The 17,377-nt window shown below is 41.5% G+C and overlaps 1 protein-coding gene across 1 annotated transcript in view; it reads right to left on the reverse strand.

The window, feature by feature from the left end:
* CWF19L2 (CWF19 like cell cycle control factor 2) overlaps positions 1-17,377 on the reverse strand; it is a 150,671-nt gene that overhangs the window by 121,090 nt on the left and 12,204 nt on the right. The window contains exons 4-6 of the mRNA XM_047070451.1: positions 11,496-11,606; positions 10,649-10,768; positions 4,055-4,148 (exon numbers count right to left, since the gene is read on the reverse strand). Of these exons, the coding sequence (XP_046926407.1) occupies positions 4,055-4,148; positions 10,649-10,768; positions 11,496-11,606 (325 nt within the window). The remainder of the gene's footprint in view (positions 1-4,054; positions 4,149-10,648; positions 10,769-11,495; positions 11,607-17,377) is intronic.

A 17,377-nucleotide genomic window follows, 5' to 3' on the forward strand; every position in this document is an offset into this window, starting at 1 on the left:
AAATACTTATTTCTGAAAACAACTTTTACTGCAAATTTAGGTTGATTAAGAGGTGATGTCCCGTGAATGTTCTGATATAAAGATGCACCGTTTTTAAAAAATAGAGTTGTATTTAACATTGACTACTATTATTCCTACACAGAATGGGTATTATGTAAAGACTGAGAAACCCTTTTTTTTCTTACATAAAATACAGGTACATACATATTCTGTAGGTAATATTCAATAAGTTAACTGGATAATACACCATTTCCTTTCTATTTTCATTTCCAAACTGAGCTTAACTGGGTAATAATGGAAGGAATGATAAAACATCAAACATTCACCAAGATGCTGTTTTTCATATTTTGTTTCACATAGCACTTTGGCTCAGCGGCCTGTCACATTATTCACCTGGGAAAGGTATTGTACTAGCTACTGGGGATAAAAGGTAAGCAAAACAGCCACCCTATCAGCACAGAGCTCATAATCTCATTACAGATGAGATGGACATTCAAATAACCACATGAGTCCATGTAAAATTGCTACCGTAACAGTAAGGGTCTTGAAGGGACACAGAGCTAGCACACACAGCAGGGAACAGCCTGGTCCGGGGGTCAGGAACAGCCTCGCAGAGGATGTCGCAGCAGTGATGTGACAGAGGAGTAGGGGCTCTTTAGGTAATGGAGGGGAAACCTGTGCAAAGGCCCTGAGGCCCTTCAATGAAGGCTGCAGGAACTGTACCAGTGGCCAGAAAGCAGAGGGTGCAAGGAATCACTGGCCTCCAGAAGGGTGTTTGTTCTTACCCCAAGAACAATGGGAAGCCCTTGAAGAATGTTACAGGAGGAGGCCTATGACAGGATTGGTTTTACTTCTGTAGGACCTGCTTATGGTCGTCTTGGGGAGCATGGGCTACAGGGGTAGCAAGCAGATCACGGAAGAGCAGGCAAGAGCAGAATCAAGAGATAGCACAGCCAAGTGGTCGTGCAGAGAAAGGCAGACTTGGTTCAGGTACAGATGACAAACTTTTTTTAATTCTTTCCATCTTATACTACATAAAGGACATTCCCCTTTAAAAATATTTTGAGCGAGAAAATTCTGATTAGCTTTCTACTTTTGAGATGCAAAATCTGGTTCCATACGCAAGGCTGAAGCCTTGGCAACTAACACCACCACAAAAACTCTTACTTTCTACCCCTAAAGAATGGGACCTGATGACTTAATACCATATTGAATCAGCCTAGGGTTTTTATTGTGTGTGGGTACGTCCTTATGCGGCTATCTTTCTTAACTTCAGGATTTGCCAATTTGGCAGAAAATTAAATGCATGAACTTGACACCAAGTTAAACTGGCTGGTTTCAAATAGTTTTTTTTCTTTTTTTCCAAATACAAAATACATGCTTACTCTAGAAAAAAATTCAGGCATAGATGTGTGACCAAATAGAGGATGAAAGTACACTTCTGTCTCCAGCTTTGAGAGGCACAGAACAGCATGCTGGGAAGTGAGCGGGCTCTGGAGCCAACTATCTGGATTCAAACTGTGGTTTGGATACTTACTAGCCATGAACTTGAGGAATTTACTTAAACTCTTACTGTAAAACAGGGATTAAAAACTAGGGCTGTAACTCTTGACTACAGAGAACACAATGATGGTCACCAGAGGGGAGGTGAGTGGGGCGGGGGATGGGGGAAACAGGTGACGGGGATTAAGGATGCACTTGCAGGGGCGCCTGGGTGGCTCAGTCGGTTAAGCGGCCAACTTCGGCTCAGGTCACGATCTCGCAGTCCGTGAGTTCGAGCCCCGCGTCGGGCTCTGTGCTGACCGCTCAGAGCCTGGAGCCTGTTTCAGAGTCTGTGTCTCCCTCTCTCTCTGACCCTCCCCCCGTTCATGCTCTGTCTCTCTCTGTCTCAAAAATAAATAAACGTTAAAAAAAAAAATTAAAGGATGCACTTGCAGTGATGAGCACCGGGTGATGTACCCAAGTGTTGAATCCCTATATTGTACACCTGAAACTAGTATTACTCTGCATGTTAGGCAAGTGAATTTAAATAAAAACTTTTTTAAAAATGAGTAAACTGGACTCAGAGAAGTCAAGAAACATTCCCCAAATCACAAAGCAGTAAGTGGAAATGCCAAAATTCCAATCTCAAGCAGCCTAACTCCAAAATCTGAGTCCTTAACTCTAACACTATGTGACCAACAAACACAACTCCCTAATATTAAAGTTACAACACTTTTAGGTGCCTAACCATTTCAGCCTTACCACTGGCCTAAACAGAATGACTATACTATCTGCATATGTGGTAAAACCCGCAGATCATTTAAAACTTAATTTTAACTCAAGGGTGCCTGGGTGTCTCAGGAGGTTAAGCATCTCACTTCCGCTCAGGTCATGATCTCATCGCTTTTGAGTTCCAGCCCCGCAATGGGCTCTGTGCTGATAGCTCAGAGCCTGGAACCTGCTTCGGATTCTGTGTCTCCCTCTCTCTCTGCTCCTCCCCTGCTTGCGCGCTTTCTCTCTCTCTCAAAAATAAATACACATTAAAAAAAGTTTTTAATTTAATTTCAACTCTGGGATCTGAACGTCTGACAGAGAGAAGCTTTCTGTCATTTTTCTTCCTTCTAAATAATACAGGAAAGGGGAGCAGTGAAAGCATATATGAAGAGGAAAGAAAAAGGCTTTCCAAAAGCTTCATATTAGGTCGTTTTTCTCCTAGCATCTTTGATTATGCTGTTTCAACTGAAAGATACCACGTAAGGTAGAACTTTGAGTCTCCCACACTCAAGAAGTTAAGAACCTATTGACTGCAAAAAACCCAAAGATTAAGTCTGTCAGTTCTAAGTTTTCCCCAGAGATGAATTTATTGACTGCCCTCTGACAAGAGTGCTGGTAAAAGCCTGGATCGTAAAATTAGCCCGACACAATAATGGTTCAGGAAGCTAACTTACTGCCCTACACTTTCGCTTTTAAGTGTCTAAAAAAAAAAAAAAAAAAAAAGTATCTCAAAGAGATTCCTGTGTGACTACACTTACTATGATATAACCCAGCAGAGACATTTCTACCAGTGCTGAAAGGCAATAAAGAAAATGCTACAATTACTAATAACTTCAGCAAAACTGCTAAAGAAAAAACTACAAATGAAACTGGAAGGGGGCTCTAGGGAAATCTCTACATAAAATATAAGAAGAATTTTTATGAATGGCCACAATAAAAATAAAAGATATAACAAAAAGCAGGAATGTATTCTGGTAAATCACTAAGATGAAAAGATAACACCCTAACTTACAATGCCACTATCTGTACACTGGGTCAATTGTATTTGAATGAACTTTTCATGGAGGTGTCAATGAACACTTAATTGGCATATAAATATTTTTAAAATTATGGTATCAAGTGTGATTATGTGACACTTAAATATTTTGTCTCCATCTGTTGGAAAATAACAGCACTATCCAAGGTAAATAACAAGTTTTATGAATGCTGGCAAAGTAGGAATTTCTAAAGAACATATGAAATCACATCTTTAATATTTATACGTTATTTTCATAAAAGGTCAGACATACTGCTTTTTTACATTTTGTTACAGGATGTAACAACCCAAAGCATTATTATATCCTCACAAAATCATACTTTGTATTAATCCATTCAAAACAGACACTGAAATATGAAAACATTATCAAGTATAAAAATATAGATTTAATCAATTTCCTCCCCAACATATATAATTAACATAATCAATCTTTCCAGGTACTAAATTTAAACAAGGCCTCAAAAGACCACACACATTTTATTTACTTGGTCCTATGTAATCTGAACCTTCAATAATAATCCATAGAGGCTCATAATATGAAACCACCAGATTCCACATCAGATGATCAGTAAACTTACAGTTGTTTTTCAAATACAGAAATAAGCACAGATAATTACAGACTTAAAACCACCTCACTACACAGAAACACGCGATAGTTAAATAATCAGATCTTCCCAATCTACCAACAAACTCTGGTCGTTCCCTTAGGAATACCAAGTTACAAGAAACGCCTGTGTGGCTACAACCAAAATGTAGAGATACCTTTAGTAACTGATGACACGTTACAGTCTTCTGGGGGAAGACCTGTACCACCATCTTTCCAGTATGGATTCAGTTCTCTTTCCAGCAGTCTGGACTAGAACAAAACGTTTTCAGAGGTCATAATTTTTTTAAAAAGCCGCCATAAAATACATTAATCAATAATATATGAGACTCAGTTAACAATTGTAAACCTGGACAAACAATTAAAACACTCCTAAGACACACTCTTCTGCAACTTGCAAAAATAATGCCTAAATTAACATTCGTCCAATGCTTCCAATGAACGCCTACTATGAATCAAAACTGTGGTAGATGCAGAAGATATAATAATCTGCCTAACTCGTCCCTGGCTAGATTAGGAGATAGTGAGGAACGGAGACAATTAACAAGTAACTGACAAGTGTTTTGAGGACGAAGTGCAGAGTGCTATAGCCACACATTTCTTAAACCCCTCTCATACTGGCAAATCAAAGACTTCCTAGAGGAAGTAGTACATGCAGTCTGAGACCTAAAGAGGAGCAGGGATTAGCCAAATCCTCTTTTGTGGGGGAAGAAGGCATAGAGATGCTCCAGCGAGGAGTAGCAGCATATTTATAAAACCCTAGAGGAAACAGAAAACATAACACTTCCAAGGAACTTAAAATAATTGAGACTGTCTAAAACCTAGAAGCATAAGTGAGTAGTGATAAGACATTAGGTTGTAGAATAATCAGGGACAAGGGCCACGTGAGCCAGTTGAAACTGCTACTGGCCTCTCATAGCAGGGCGGTGGTAAATCATGGAAGTGATTGGCTTTGAATTACACCAAGAGCAAACTGGGTTCAGAGTAGAGGAAAGAGTACAGGAAAGCAAGATCAGAGGCAGGAATCCAGTCAGACGACTGTGGTAATAATCAGCAAAGAGATGACAGTAGCCCTGTCGCAAACCAAGTGCCTTCCGCGTCCCAAGCACAGTGGCGGGCCCTGGGGCTGCAATGAAGAAGCCAGAGTCCTTTCCCTCAAAGAAAGGACCGTCTGGAGAAAGGAGAGAGACAATTAAGCAATTCCAATACAGGAAGTGCTATGGAAGTAAAGGGTGCTATAGAACCACATACAAGGGGTACCTGACTTGACCTGAGGAGGCCAGAAAATGTTTCCCAGGACTAACAACAACAATTATTAGAATTAATAATGGCAACTAGATGGAGAAGAATGAAGAGAGTTCAATGTCAGTTTCTAGTAATATGAGCCAACCATATTATTGAAAACAAAAAATGGTGAATAAAACTTTTTTAAAGCTTTTAAAATACATTCATGAGTTGACAAAAAAAGTAGAGAATCTTCAAAGTACAAAATTTAAGTTCAAGGTTAACGTGGAAGGATAGGCAAAAACATAAGAATTTGACTTCTTAGAGTAGTTTGTACCAAAAAAATAATAAAAATTAAAAAAAGATTCTGAGGGCGCCTGGGTGGCTCCGTTGGTTGGGCGTCTGACTTCAGCTCAGGTCATGGTCTCATGGTTGGTGGGTTCGAGCCCCACGTTGGGCTCTGTGCTGACAGCTCGGAGCCTGGAGCCTGCTTCTGATTCTGTGTCTCCCTCTCGCTCGGCCCCTACCCCAACTCATGCTCTGTTTCTCTCTGTCTCAAAAATAAATGAACATAAAAAATTAAAAAAAAAAAAAAGATTCTGTCACCTCCCTTGTTAGACTACTACAAAATCTCAAAGCATCTAAAATCAAGGTGTTTCTTCCAGTGGTCTTGTGCAGACACTCAAAGATCCACATCAAAGTCTCAAAAGAATACAAAAGGCTGACAGCATGAAGCCTGCTTAGGATATTCTGTCTCCTGCTCTGTCTGCCCCTCCCCCACTTGCTCTCTCTCTCTCTCTCTCTCAAAATAAATAAAAATAAACTTAAAAAAAAACAAGAGAGGCACCTGGGGGGCTCAGTAGGTTAAGCATCCAACTTCGGCTCAGGTCATGATCTCAATGGTTTGTGGGTTTGAGCCCCACATCAAGCTCTGTGCTGACAGCTCAGAGCCTACTTGGGATTCTCTTCTCTTGCTCTCTCTGTCCCTCCTCCAGTCACACTCTCTCTTTCTCTCTCAAAACAAATAAATATTAAAAAGAAAAAACAATGAAATGCCATCTCTCACTATTAATTAGCATGACGAAAATTTACAAGTCTGACAATACAGATGCTAAGGACGGTAAAGAAACGCACACTGTTGTCTACACAAGACAGGTGAGTACCTTATAACCTGGCAACAACTCTTCTAGGTGTGCACCAAGGAGAAGTCCACACAAGGACCTTCGTCTAGCACCGTGTGTAACACTGAAAAACAGCAACCAGTGCCAATGTCCACAGATAACCACAAGAAACGGACAGCTACAGGATGGCACAGTTAGATGACGAAAGACCGCACGGTGATTTGAAGGAATGAACCAAAATATGAATCAATCTCTAAAACACACTCAGGCCTTCAAGTCAAAATGGCCTATAAAGGTTCCATTCACTCATCACAACCTCCCTGCTCAGGACAAACAGAAAAGAAACATAAAATATAAAACATACTTCAGTTCAAGACAAGATAAACACCTCCATGGACCAGAAAGGTAATGCAAAGTGGAAACCCAGGCCTTACTGGGCTCTATGTGCAGGCAGAAAGCAACAGCCCTTCCTCAGTTTGTGTAAGATAATAAACACTACGAGTGCCGCAGTGAGATGGGGACGGAGCCAGCTTCACCACACAAAGCTCAGGACTGGGGTGGGACACCTCCTGCTGGCAAAGAAGGCTGAAAAGTGGGTATTTGTCTGTACAATGCTCTACAGACGAGGTCTACAGATAGATGCCACAGGTCTACAGCGTATAGCACAGTGCAGGCAGAGGCAGCCCAGAGGACAAAGACACAGCCTTGAGCATTTGTTTTCACACTTTTTTGTGACCTTCACCCAAAGAGAGATTGTATGTGTGTGTTTATGCACAGTCTGTGTGTGTGTGCGTGTGTGTCCAAAACAAAGGTTTTAGGAAACAAAATGTATATTTATTACATGTAAAACTGCTGACATTTGATATTTTAAGTGCCGACTGCAATACGTCAATTACATGACCCACTTCTGAAGAACACCAGGCTGGAACACCAAAGAAATGACATCCTCAAAAACAAGAAAAGACATAAAATCAACATGCTTCACACTGAAGCTTCCGTTCAGGACCATCATTTTAGACTCCTTCCCACTGTCTTCATGTTATCCACACTCTCATTACTAGAGTCAACATCTGATTCTAAGACAAGGGCCTTTTTTTTCCTCAAAATAAACCAAATGTTTATCACATGTTAAGAATATAATCATGTGCAGAGAACAGCACACTCAGACTGATGTGCAGGTGTTTGAAAACTGGCTGTTGTCCCTCAATAGTCTAGATGATCTACTTGTGCTCCCAACAGTCTGAATTGTTACCTAAACAAAAATCAGAAACTACTACAGGCTTTAAACATCCGAACTAAATCCAAGGATTTACAGAGCAGCAAGGTAAGTTCACAGGGAAAGGAATAATAAATCTTCTATACTTTCAAATATATCAAAAAAAAAAAAGGCACTACACACGGAGTTCTCTTCTAGCTGCTAAGGAAGATATAAACAACACAGTTTCTCAAGAAGTATATAATCTCATAAGGGAAATCAGAGAAAACTACTAAATCACAGTACTTTACAGAAATCTACAAGTACTATAAAGTAAAGGAACAAAGTGCTATGGAAACATAAAGACAGAAGAGATTTATTTCAGTTAAGGGAAACAGGAAAAATTTCATAGTACATATCAAGTTAGGCCTTAAAGGATAAACAAGATGCAGACTTATAGACTTTCTAATTCACTTAGAAAGAACCAGATGAGGGGTGCCTGTGTAGCTTGGTCGGTTATGCATCTGACTCTTGATCTTGCCTCAGGTATGATCTCATAGTTCGTGAGATTGACTCCCACATCAGGCTCTGAGCTGACAGTGCGGAGCCTGCTTGGGATTCTCTCTCCCTCTCTCTCTCTCAAAAATAAATAAACTTAGAAAGAAAGAAACAAAGAAACAAAGGAAGGAAAGAAGGAAGGGAGGGAGGGAGGGAAGAAGGAAGGAAGGAAGGAAGGAAGGAAGGAAGGAAGGAAGGAAGGAAGGAGGAAAGAAGCAAAGAAAGAACCAAATGAATAAAAATACAGAGATAGGAATTTGCAAAGAAATATGAGGGACAGTAGTTAAACTAGCCTAGTTGAGGTACAAATTACCTAAGAGAAAGAGTCCAATCCTGTGTGTCTGAATTCTATTTACAGCAGCTTTTGAGGGACAGGGTCTTTAGGGGAGAAGAATAAATACAGCACCTTATTTTTTCAGCCCAGCCTCTGAACAAGTTAAGAAATGCAATAAAAACATAAGGAGATAAATGACAAAAACTACCTTTATTGCTGGTGAAGGCTAAATTGGAAGATAATTTTTCTTTCAGTAAAAACCAAACGGGCCTGTTAAGTGAACCCCACAATGAGGCACTTCCCCAGGTACGATCAGCACCGAACCAACCCCACCGCAACCGATTCCCCACATGGTCCCTGCAGGCAGCCTGTTCCATAAGCAGGCAAGGCTGGGCTAAGCCAAGTATGCCAGGTATATTCTTTCCAAATTCTCCAGAAGAATATTTACTGCAGAGCCTCAAGGACAGAATGAGGAAAGAGGGTGACATGAGATAACCACTAGTGGAGCTTCTTCCACCCAAAAAGAAACATGAGAAATGGTGAAGACATTCCCCTCAACTCGCATCACTGAAGACTTCTACACAGAGTAACGCCATGACCAGAGCTGTCCTGTCAAACACTTGACCTGACATCATTGTAGGATGCAGAGTGAAAAATGAAGAGGGCACTGAAACTGCCCACGCAAGAGTAAATCAGGGCCGGAACCATAATAACATCTAACCGCGAATGGCTCTTAGTCCCAGAGGCTGTCCTCAGTTCGTCACAAGCATTAACTCAGCTCCAGGAGAGAGGAGGTAAATGAGGAACGAGAGGCCAAGTCAGACATACAGCTGATTAAGTGGCAACTCGACTCAAGCAGGAGCAGCAGGAATGAAAAACACGGTACAGAGACACAGGACAAGATGTGGGCACGGCAACAGATGCAGAGGTAATTGAATCAGAGAAGTTTATAGAAGAATTTGTAAGAAAAGATTATGTTAGTGAGAAATCCTGAAGACAAAGCTGAAAAGGGGAGGAGATAAGCAAGAAAAAACTATTACCATTTCATAGGAAAATGAAGATAGCTTTATGGGACAGAATTTCTAAGAATAACTGATCACTATTTCACTCTGTAAAGATAGTCAAGGGTTTACTATGTTCTGTTGTCTGATATGGAGAATAGGCCAGAATAGGATATGAACAAAACAGAAGACCACAAGCCAGGGTTGCCCCAACAGGCCAAAACGTTCGTGCCTGCAAACAGCGGAGCACGATTTCAGAAGCAAGCCTGTAATGACAATGGGTACTACAGGCTTCCAGACTTTGCAGGCTCCACTGTCCACGGGTTACCTCCCTACTGCTACATGCACTTCCCCTTTCCTCTTTTGATACCATGACTCCAACTCCTTCAGGTCCCAAAGACAAAGATATTTTACAGAGCTCAGCCAAGATGCTCCAAAACTCCCTGGACTTCAATGTTGCGTGTGGAGAGCTGCTTAGCTAATAAGCCATTACCACGTGCCACACCCACACTTTCAGAATTAAAATTAGACTGGACAGTGGGACGAGGGAGAAAACAACACCGATCACAGGACTCTCACCATCACTCTCACATTTTTTGTTCATTTGTCTCTCTATGATGTGTTCAAGGTAAATTCTTAAGGATGATCTTCTTGTTCACTAATTCTCTCTTCAGCTGTATTCAATCTGTTGATAACTCATCTACTGAGTTTCTAATTCCAACGGTAGTGTTTTTCATTTCTACAAGTTCTTGTTGGCTCTTTCTCATATCTGCCTTCATAATAATCTTTTCCTTCTTACATTTTCCACATCTACTGGTACTGTATACTGCTATTAAATATCCCAACAGATAAAGCCTTCATGTGTCTGATTCTACTGCTCATTACCTCAGAAGCCTCTCATTCATGGACCAGTCTTGTATTTTCATGTATTTTGTGATTCCACATTATGAGCTTGTTTCTGGAAAACCTGTGGTGCCCACAACGACACTGCGGTCCTCCAGAAAGCCCCAGGGTTCACCACTGCCAAGCACTTCAAGGCACTACCAACACAAGAGAGCTTTAAAAGAAATTCTCACCTTGAAGATTCTCAGACCACAGGCAGCAGTGAAACCATTACAAATCCACGCCGTGAACCAAACTCAATACTCAGGCAACGATACATGCCTGGGATTTATAAATCTAGCATAGCATTCAGCTGACTTCCTACAGGAGATTCATTTCACTAGAACTTCTATCACACTTCATAGCTGTTCCCACTAATATTATTAACTACCACAGCAGAGAAAATAATACTTCACAAGCGAAACTGCATTTACCTAAATGTCTCACTGGTTAGTAAAGGTAAACTACAAGTTACAGCATTTGAAATATTCTCTTACCTGTTCTAGCGCTTGGGTTTTCTCTCGCTCTATTTTCCTGACAGTTTCCTTTGCAGCTTTGAGCGACGACGATGACACAGTTTTAACAGACATAAAATCAACAGTCATCCACTCATCTCTCTGTTTAAAAAAAAAAAAAAAAAAAAGTCACTTCAATCTAAATTGATTAGAAGTGAAAATAAACACTTGGTAATAACAGCAGGGATTCTGGGGGCACTGAAACCTGGATCATATCCTACATTCACCTAACTTAAAACAAGTTTTTTAGTCTCTGTATGCCTTAATCTCTCTCCTGTAAAGTGGAATAAAGTCTTACCTTTTAGGACTGTTTCAAGGAGTAAACAAGATTTAAGGAGCGCAGGCCAGTGCCCGACAGACAACAGGTACTCAAATACCAGTTCTTTCCACCCCTCTTCGCTGTGGCTCGATGCATTCGCACGTAGCCGGGTGAACTAGGGCCCCAAATTTGTGAACTACCCAACTCTAAATACTGCTGAGAGAAATGATGACATGGTGTGGCAAAGGGAAACTACTCAGTGGAGAAAGGTCACATACAGGTAACAGCACCGAGCTGCCAGGGCAGGAGGACAAAGGGCCGCGTTTCTAGCAACAACTGGAAGCAGGAAACCCTCTGTGGGACTCACACAGAGGGAAGTACTCACTTTCTCACAGAAGAAGAATGGAAGTCTAAAGACCAAGCAAACGGTACCACTGCCAGAATTATTTGTAAAAGTATACTGTTTTCACAGTCTCATTTTTCTCCCGAAGCAATTCGATCCATCTGTCATTTTAGCATCCATCTATTTTTAGAAGTCCATACTTCTTTGTTTAAAATCGGGCGACTTACCTGGACAACTTGGTTGCCTTCCCTTTCCGTATTTTCACCTTTCGCTTTCCAGGCCTTCTCCCTGCCAGGAGCCTGGGGCGGGACAGCCTCCACCCACTCGTCTTCAGAGCTCTAGGAACAGGCGGCATAGAAGAGAAGTTCTCAAACGTGCACACTTCCACATAAAAATTCTGTGCTGTTGTTAAATGGTAAATTCTTCAGTTTCCTAGAGAAAATTCTTAGAGTATACTTCCCCTTGAAAAAGCTACACTGAAAATCTGAACAAAGAACCTGTAAACCCACTCTTTTGGGACAAGCCCATGAAACACCAAGACTGTTTTCCTGCCAGGGGAAAGCAAAAACAAAAGATCAGAAGTGACAGCAGAGAACTCACTTCAACACAGAGCTGCGGTTCCTACCAACATTAAGTGATATCGACATCTTTGTTTAACTACAACAAGGGAAACGACACCCAAGTAAATGACTCTGCCTCTAAGCTTCGAGTTTTTGGATTTCCCTGGGTTTAAAAATGCAGAGATCGCAGTGAACAGCCAGACTGGTAAGGCACTTTGTTAATGTGTTTAAATACCAGATTATTAAATCAGCTAGGAAGTATTTAGCCAACATCCCCTATGTGCTCAGCATCATGCCAAGTTCTGGATTTTGTTTTCCACAAATACATCAATCAACTCCTTCTATGTTAAGTACTGTAATAAGTACGTTCACATATGTTCTCAAGCTGACTCCTTAAAACAACCCTACATAAAATACTATTTGGTTTTACAAATAAGAAAAAGCTTCCCCAAATTAGGTAACTTGCCCAAGTTCCACGGTATCCAAGCAGGAGAACCAGAATAGAAACCTAGATGTGTCTGGCTCTAATATCTCTTTGGAGCTGTACAATGGAAGTGTAGGAGAGACCCTAGAAATCACCTAGCACACAACACTTGCTAATGTCCCACAAAGAAACCTGGAGGCCAAGGGAAGCAAAGGTGGGTCTCCTGAATGAGAACAATATTTTTTCATTCCACAAAGTTCTTTTTTTTTTTTAAGTTTATTTATTTTTGAGAGAGAGAGACAGAGCATGAGCAGGGGAGAGGCAGAGAGAGAGGGGGACACAGAATCTGAAGCAGGCTCCAGGCTCTGAGCTGTCAGCACAGAGCCCCATGCGGGGCTCAAACTCACAGACCACGAGATCATGACCTGAGCCGAAGTCAGATGCTCAACTGACTGAGCCACCCAGGCGCCCCCTATCTACACAAAGTTCTTGATAATTACCTAACCAGAGAATAAACATATGTCTGGTAAAAGGTATAATCTACTCAGAGAAAACATATTTGTCTCTGGCATTTCAAGTGCCAACTGTTTCCCAATACAAAGCAGACTTCATTCATTCATTCATTCAGACCTTGATTTGGACTTACAGAAACATTAGAGCTACTTACTGACATATATAGTTAAAACTTTTTAAGATAACCACTATGAACATATTTCTGGTCTAGTCATATTTACATCGTCAAACCAACTTAGAAAGGAGTGCACTTGTCATAATGAGTACAGGGTGCTGTATGGAAGTGTTGAATCACTATATTGTACACCTGAAACTAACAGAACACTGTATGTTAACTAACTGAAGTTTAAATAAAAACTTTTTAAAAAGATCAATTTAGCAGCCTGGTTCCTACCACTTGCTGTTACCCACTGAAAGGAAGTTTATAATCTGAAAGCACATCCCTCGGGTGCCAATTTGCTAACATCAAGCTAAAAAAGAAAAAAAAAATGTTTACATTAGCTTTCCACAGGATTCTGTTAAAGGCCTTCCTTTAAAAAAAAAAAAAAAAATAGGGGTGCCTGGGTGGCTCAGTCAGTTAAGCTTCTGACTTCGGCTCAGGTCATGATCTCTCAGTTTGTGAGTTCGAGCCCCGCGTCAGGCTCTGTGCTGACAGCTGGGAGCCTGGAGCCTGCTTTGGATTCTGTGTCTCCCTCTCACTCTGCCCCTCCCCCGTTCACACTCTGTCTCTCTCTTTCTCAAAAATAAATAAATGTTAGGAAAAAAAATTTTTTTAATAAAAAAATATATATAATTTATTGTCAAATTGGTTTCCATACAACACCCAGTGCTCATCCCTACAGGTGCCTTCCTCAATGCCCATCACCCACTTTCCCCTCTCCCCCACCCCAACAACCCTCAGTTTGTTCTCTGTATGTAAGAGTCTTATGATTTGCCTCCCTCCCTCTCTGTTTGCAACTATTTCTCCCCCTCTCTTCCCCTGTGGTCTTCTGTTCAATTTCTCAAGATCCACATATGAGTGGAAACATATGGTATCTGTCTTTCTCTGCCTGACTTACTTCACTCAGCTTAATACCCTCCAGTTCCATCCACGTTGCTGCAAATGGCCAGATTTCATTCTTTCTCATTGCCAAGTAGTGTTCCATTGTATATATAAACCACAACTTACTTATCCATTCATCAGTTGATGGACATTTAGGCCTTCCTTTTAAGATTTATATTTTTAAGTAATCTCTACACTCAGTGTGGGGCTCGAACTCACAACCCCGAGATCAAGAGTCACACACTCCAGCGGCTAAGCCAGCCTGGCACCCCTCGAAGGCCCTCCTCTAAAACCACAGATTTTCTGTATCCTACTAGCTGCTAACCAATCACCTGCGAGTCAGTGATCAGAGCCACCAGCTGCTTCACCACAGCTGCAACCGGTGGCCAGTCCATATCATGACCTACAACTTCAGTTGAGCTAGACTCTCATTCACAACCAGTATTCCTCTTACTGGCCCCTGGTCAGTTCTCCCTTTCATTCCCCTGGCTCACTCCCCTTTGAAGATGTATCACTCTTACATTTACTTGTGTAACTATCTGATTGATGTCTCACTCTCCCACTGGGCAGTAAGTTCTAGGAGGACAAAAACCGCTTCTGCTCTCACCTAGCTCGTATCCCCAAGGACATAGCTTAACACCTTAGCAGAGAGGTGATGCTTATTATATTCTTCAACATCTTCCTCAAGTTTTCTATCAAACCCCATTCACCACATACTCAGCTAGGGGATCTCTCCTCCTCCTTGACCAAGCAAAATGATGCCACCTTAACTTCCTACCCAACCCCCAACAAAATTATGTACACTTGTGCCTCTCCTTTCCTCCTGTTAATTCTCCCTGTTCAAGGCAGGTGCTCCTCCAAAGATCTTGGTCCCAACCATTCCTGTTCCTCCAGGACCATGGACCATCAATTATCTCCTTTTCTTGTAGCCTGGTCTACAAGAAGCACTCTATTGGCCTAGAAATATGCTCAAGCATTTTCCATCCTGTGTGTGTGTGTGTGTGTGTGTGTGTGTGTGTGTGTGGGTATGTGTGTGTAAATGAGTGAAGAAGAGGAACCTCTGTTGACCTTATGTCTCCCCCTGGCAGCAATTTATCTTCCAGCTTTTACTCTAAGCCAAAATTTTCAAAGAGTAGTCTGTAGCCACTGCCTTCACATCCCCACAAAACTCTACAATATGGCTAAGGTTCTCACTAATCTGCTGAAATTTCTTCAGAGGTCACCACCGGCTGCCACTTTGTCCAATGCAGCAGAACGTTTCTGAATACAACTCTCGATAACTCAACTTCCTTGATTTCCAGGACCTTTCCCAGTTCTGCTTCCATTCTTGCTTTCTTCTCCATTTCCCTTATGCATTTTTCCTCCTTTGCTCAGCCCCTAAATATCAATGCTGTGTGGGGTTCCTTTCTTGGCACACTAATTTTTTAATCTCTAAACATTCCCCTTTGACCATTAAATCCACTCTCGTGCCTTGAACCACCACCAATTGTGCTGATATCTTTGAAACTGTTCTACCCAAAGTGTCGGTGATTTAACCAACTACCTACCGTATTTGGATACCATGTTGAACTCGATAAACACAAAACATACACCCATTGTCTTCTTCCACAAAACCTGTTCCTCCTCCTGAATTGCTGAACTGAATCACCTGGTACCACCAACCACCCACTTAACCAAGTCAACAATCTTAGGATCAACTTTGCCCCTCCCATCAAAACCTACTATTTTCATTTCCAAAATATTTTCTCAAATACATCATCCAGTGAACACCACATGCCTACCTTGGGACCCCACTTCCACCCCTGGCCCTAACTGACTGGTTCAAAGGTAGGATTCTGACCCAGTTGATATCAATCTGAGTTACTCTCCAGGAATTTGAAATCAAAACGAAATGGGGCTGCTCTAAACTAAAGAGAACCGGAAATGCATTGGCAGAAGCCATTTTTGCCATGAGGATAGAATTCAGCAAAAAACTGATCTGTTACCAAGAAAAAAAGTGAACTCAGAGAAAAACAAAAATGGAAGATGGCAAGACAACTCATAAAAGCATTACAACTCTAGTTCCAGCCATTCCTGAAGGCCAGCTGCATCCCCACACCTAGAGGTACTACGAGACTTTTGTACTCTAATAATAAATTGCCCCCCTGGGGCGCCTGAGTGGCTCAGTTGGTTAAGCGTCCAACTTCGGCTCGGGTCATGATCTTGGGGTCTGTGAGTTCAAGCCCCTGCATCAGGCTCTGTGCTGGCAGCTTGGAGCCTGGAGCCTGCTTCAGATTCTGTGTGTCCCTCTCTCTCTGCCCCTGCCCTGCTCGCTCTCTCTCTCTCTCTCAAAAACAAATAAATATTTTTAAAAATTAAAAAAAAATAAAATAAAGTGTCCCCCCCTTTTCTGGATAAGCCAATTTGTTTTGTCTCTATTACCTGCAACCAAAAGCCCCAACTAATACACACCTCTCCTGTCCATCCTTGAAGCATCCTAGGTCAGATCTTATCTCACACCCAGACAACTGCAATAACCTGGACGCCGGTCCTTCCTTCTCCAATCTCCACCCCAGACACATCTGGAGAAACAGAAAGGGCACATATGACCCCTTCTATGGCTCCCTGTCACAGAGCTCCTCTTCTTTCTTACCAACAGAACCCAATCTTACTGGGAGACCTACCGTGCCTCCCTTGCTGCAAAGCAAAGCCCTATGGTCAAGTGTCCAAAGACACTGAAATGAAGGTATTATGTGGGACTTTCTGGAAGACAAATTATGAAAGAGAGGGTCCCCTTTCTTGTTACCTAGATGAAGAGGTAATGCTATAAAGATGAGGGACGGGCAAAACAGAAGAAGCCTTAGTCCCGGAAGACCACACGAGTCCCAGACTGCCTACCTGATATTTTCATGAGAGAGAAAAGTTAACTATCTTGTTTAACCTATGGCTACTCTCAGATTTTCTGGTAAATGCAACTGAACCTAATTAGAGGACACACTTCCTACTGAATAGCGCCAGAGCTCTTGGTTTACAGGCCCTATCAACTCTTCCATTTTCATCACCATCCACTCCCCCCTTGTTTTGTAACCTAGTGCTATCATATTGTTCGTAGTTCTATTTACTTACATATACACATACACACATACACCATGTTATCTCACTTCCAGGCCTTTGCTCTCACAATTCCTTGTGCATGAAATGCCAATAACCTTCTGTGCCTGGCTAATTCTTAGTCATTATTCAGGTCTCAACTCAAATATTATCTCCCCAACAAGTCTGCAGATGAAATCCTCTTTCCCTTAATACATTGTTCTGTCTTGGCATCAGGAGACTGCATATTGAAATTATGTATCTATTTATCTAGCTACAAAATGAGTTCTCCAAAGGCCTGAAAAAAAAAACTATATTTTTACATTCCATGTGTCTATACCAGTGTCTGACAGAGTTGGCATGCAATAAAGGTGAACCTAAAATTAACTAAATCCTCTTTTCCTACCCTTCCAATAGCCCTAATCAGAAACATTAATCAGCAGCCAGCATTCAAGCATTAAATACCAGGCACTGAAGGAAAGAAGCATCAATGATACACTT

The sequence above is a fragment of the Lynx rufus genome, unplaced genomic scaffold (assembly GCF_022079265.1).
Source record: "Lynx rufus isolate CCGP_SWC_20201006 ecotype Redwood Valley unplaced genomic scaffold, mLynRuf1.p SCAF_9, whole genome shotgun sequence".
Lineage (NCBI taxonomy): Eukaryota > Metazoa > Chordata > Mammalia > Carnivora > Felidae > Lynx > Lynx rufus.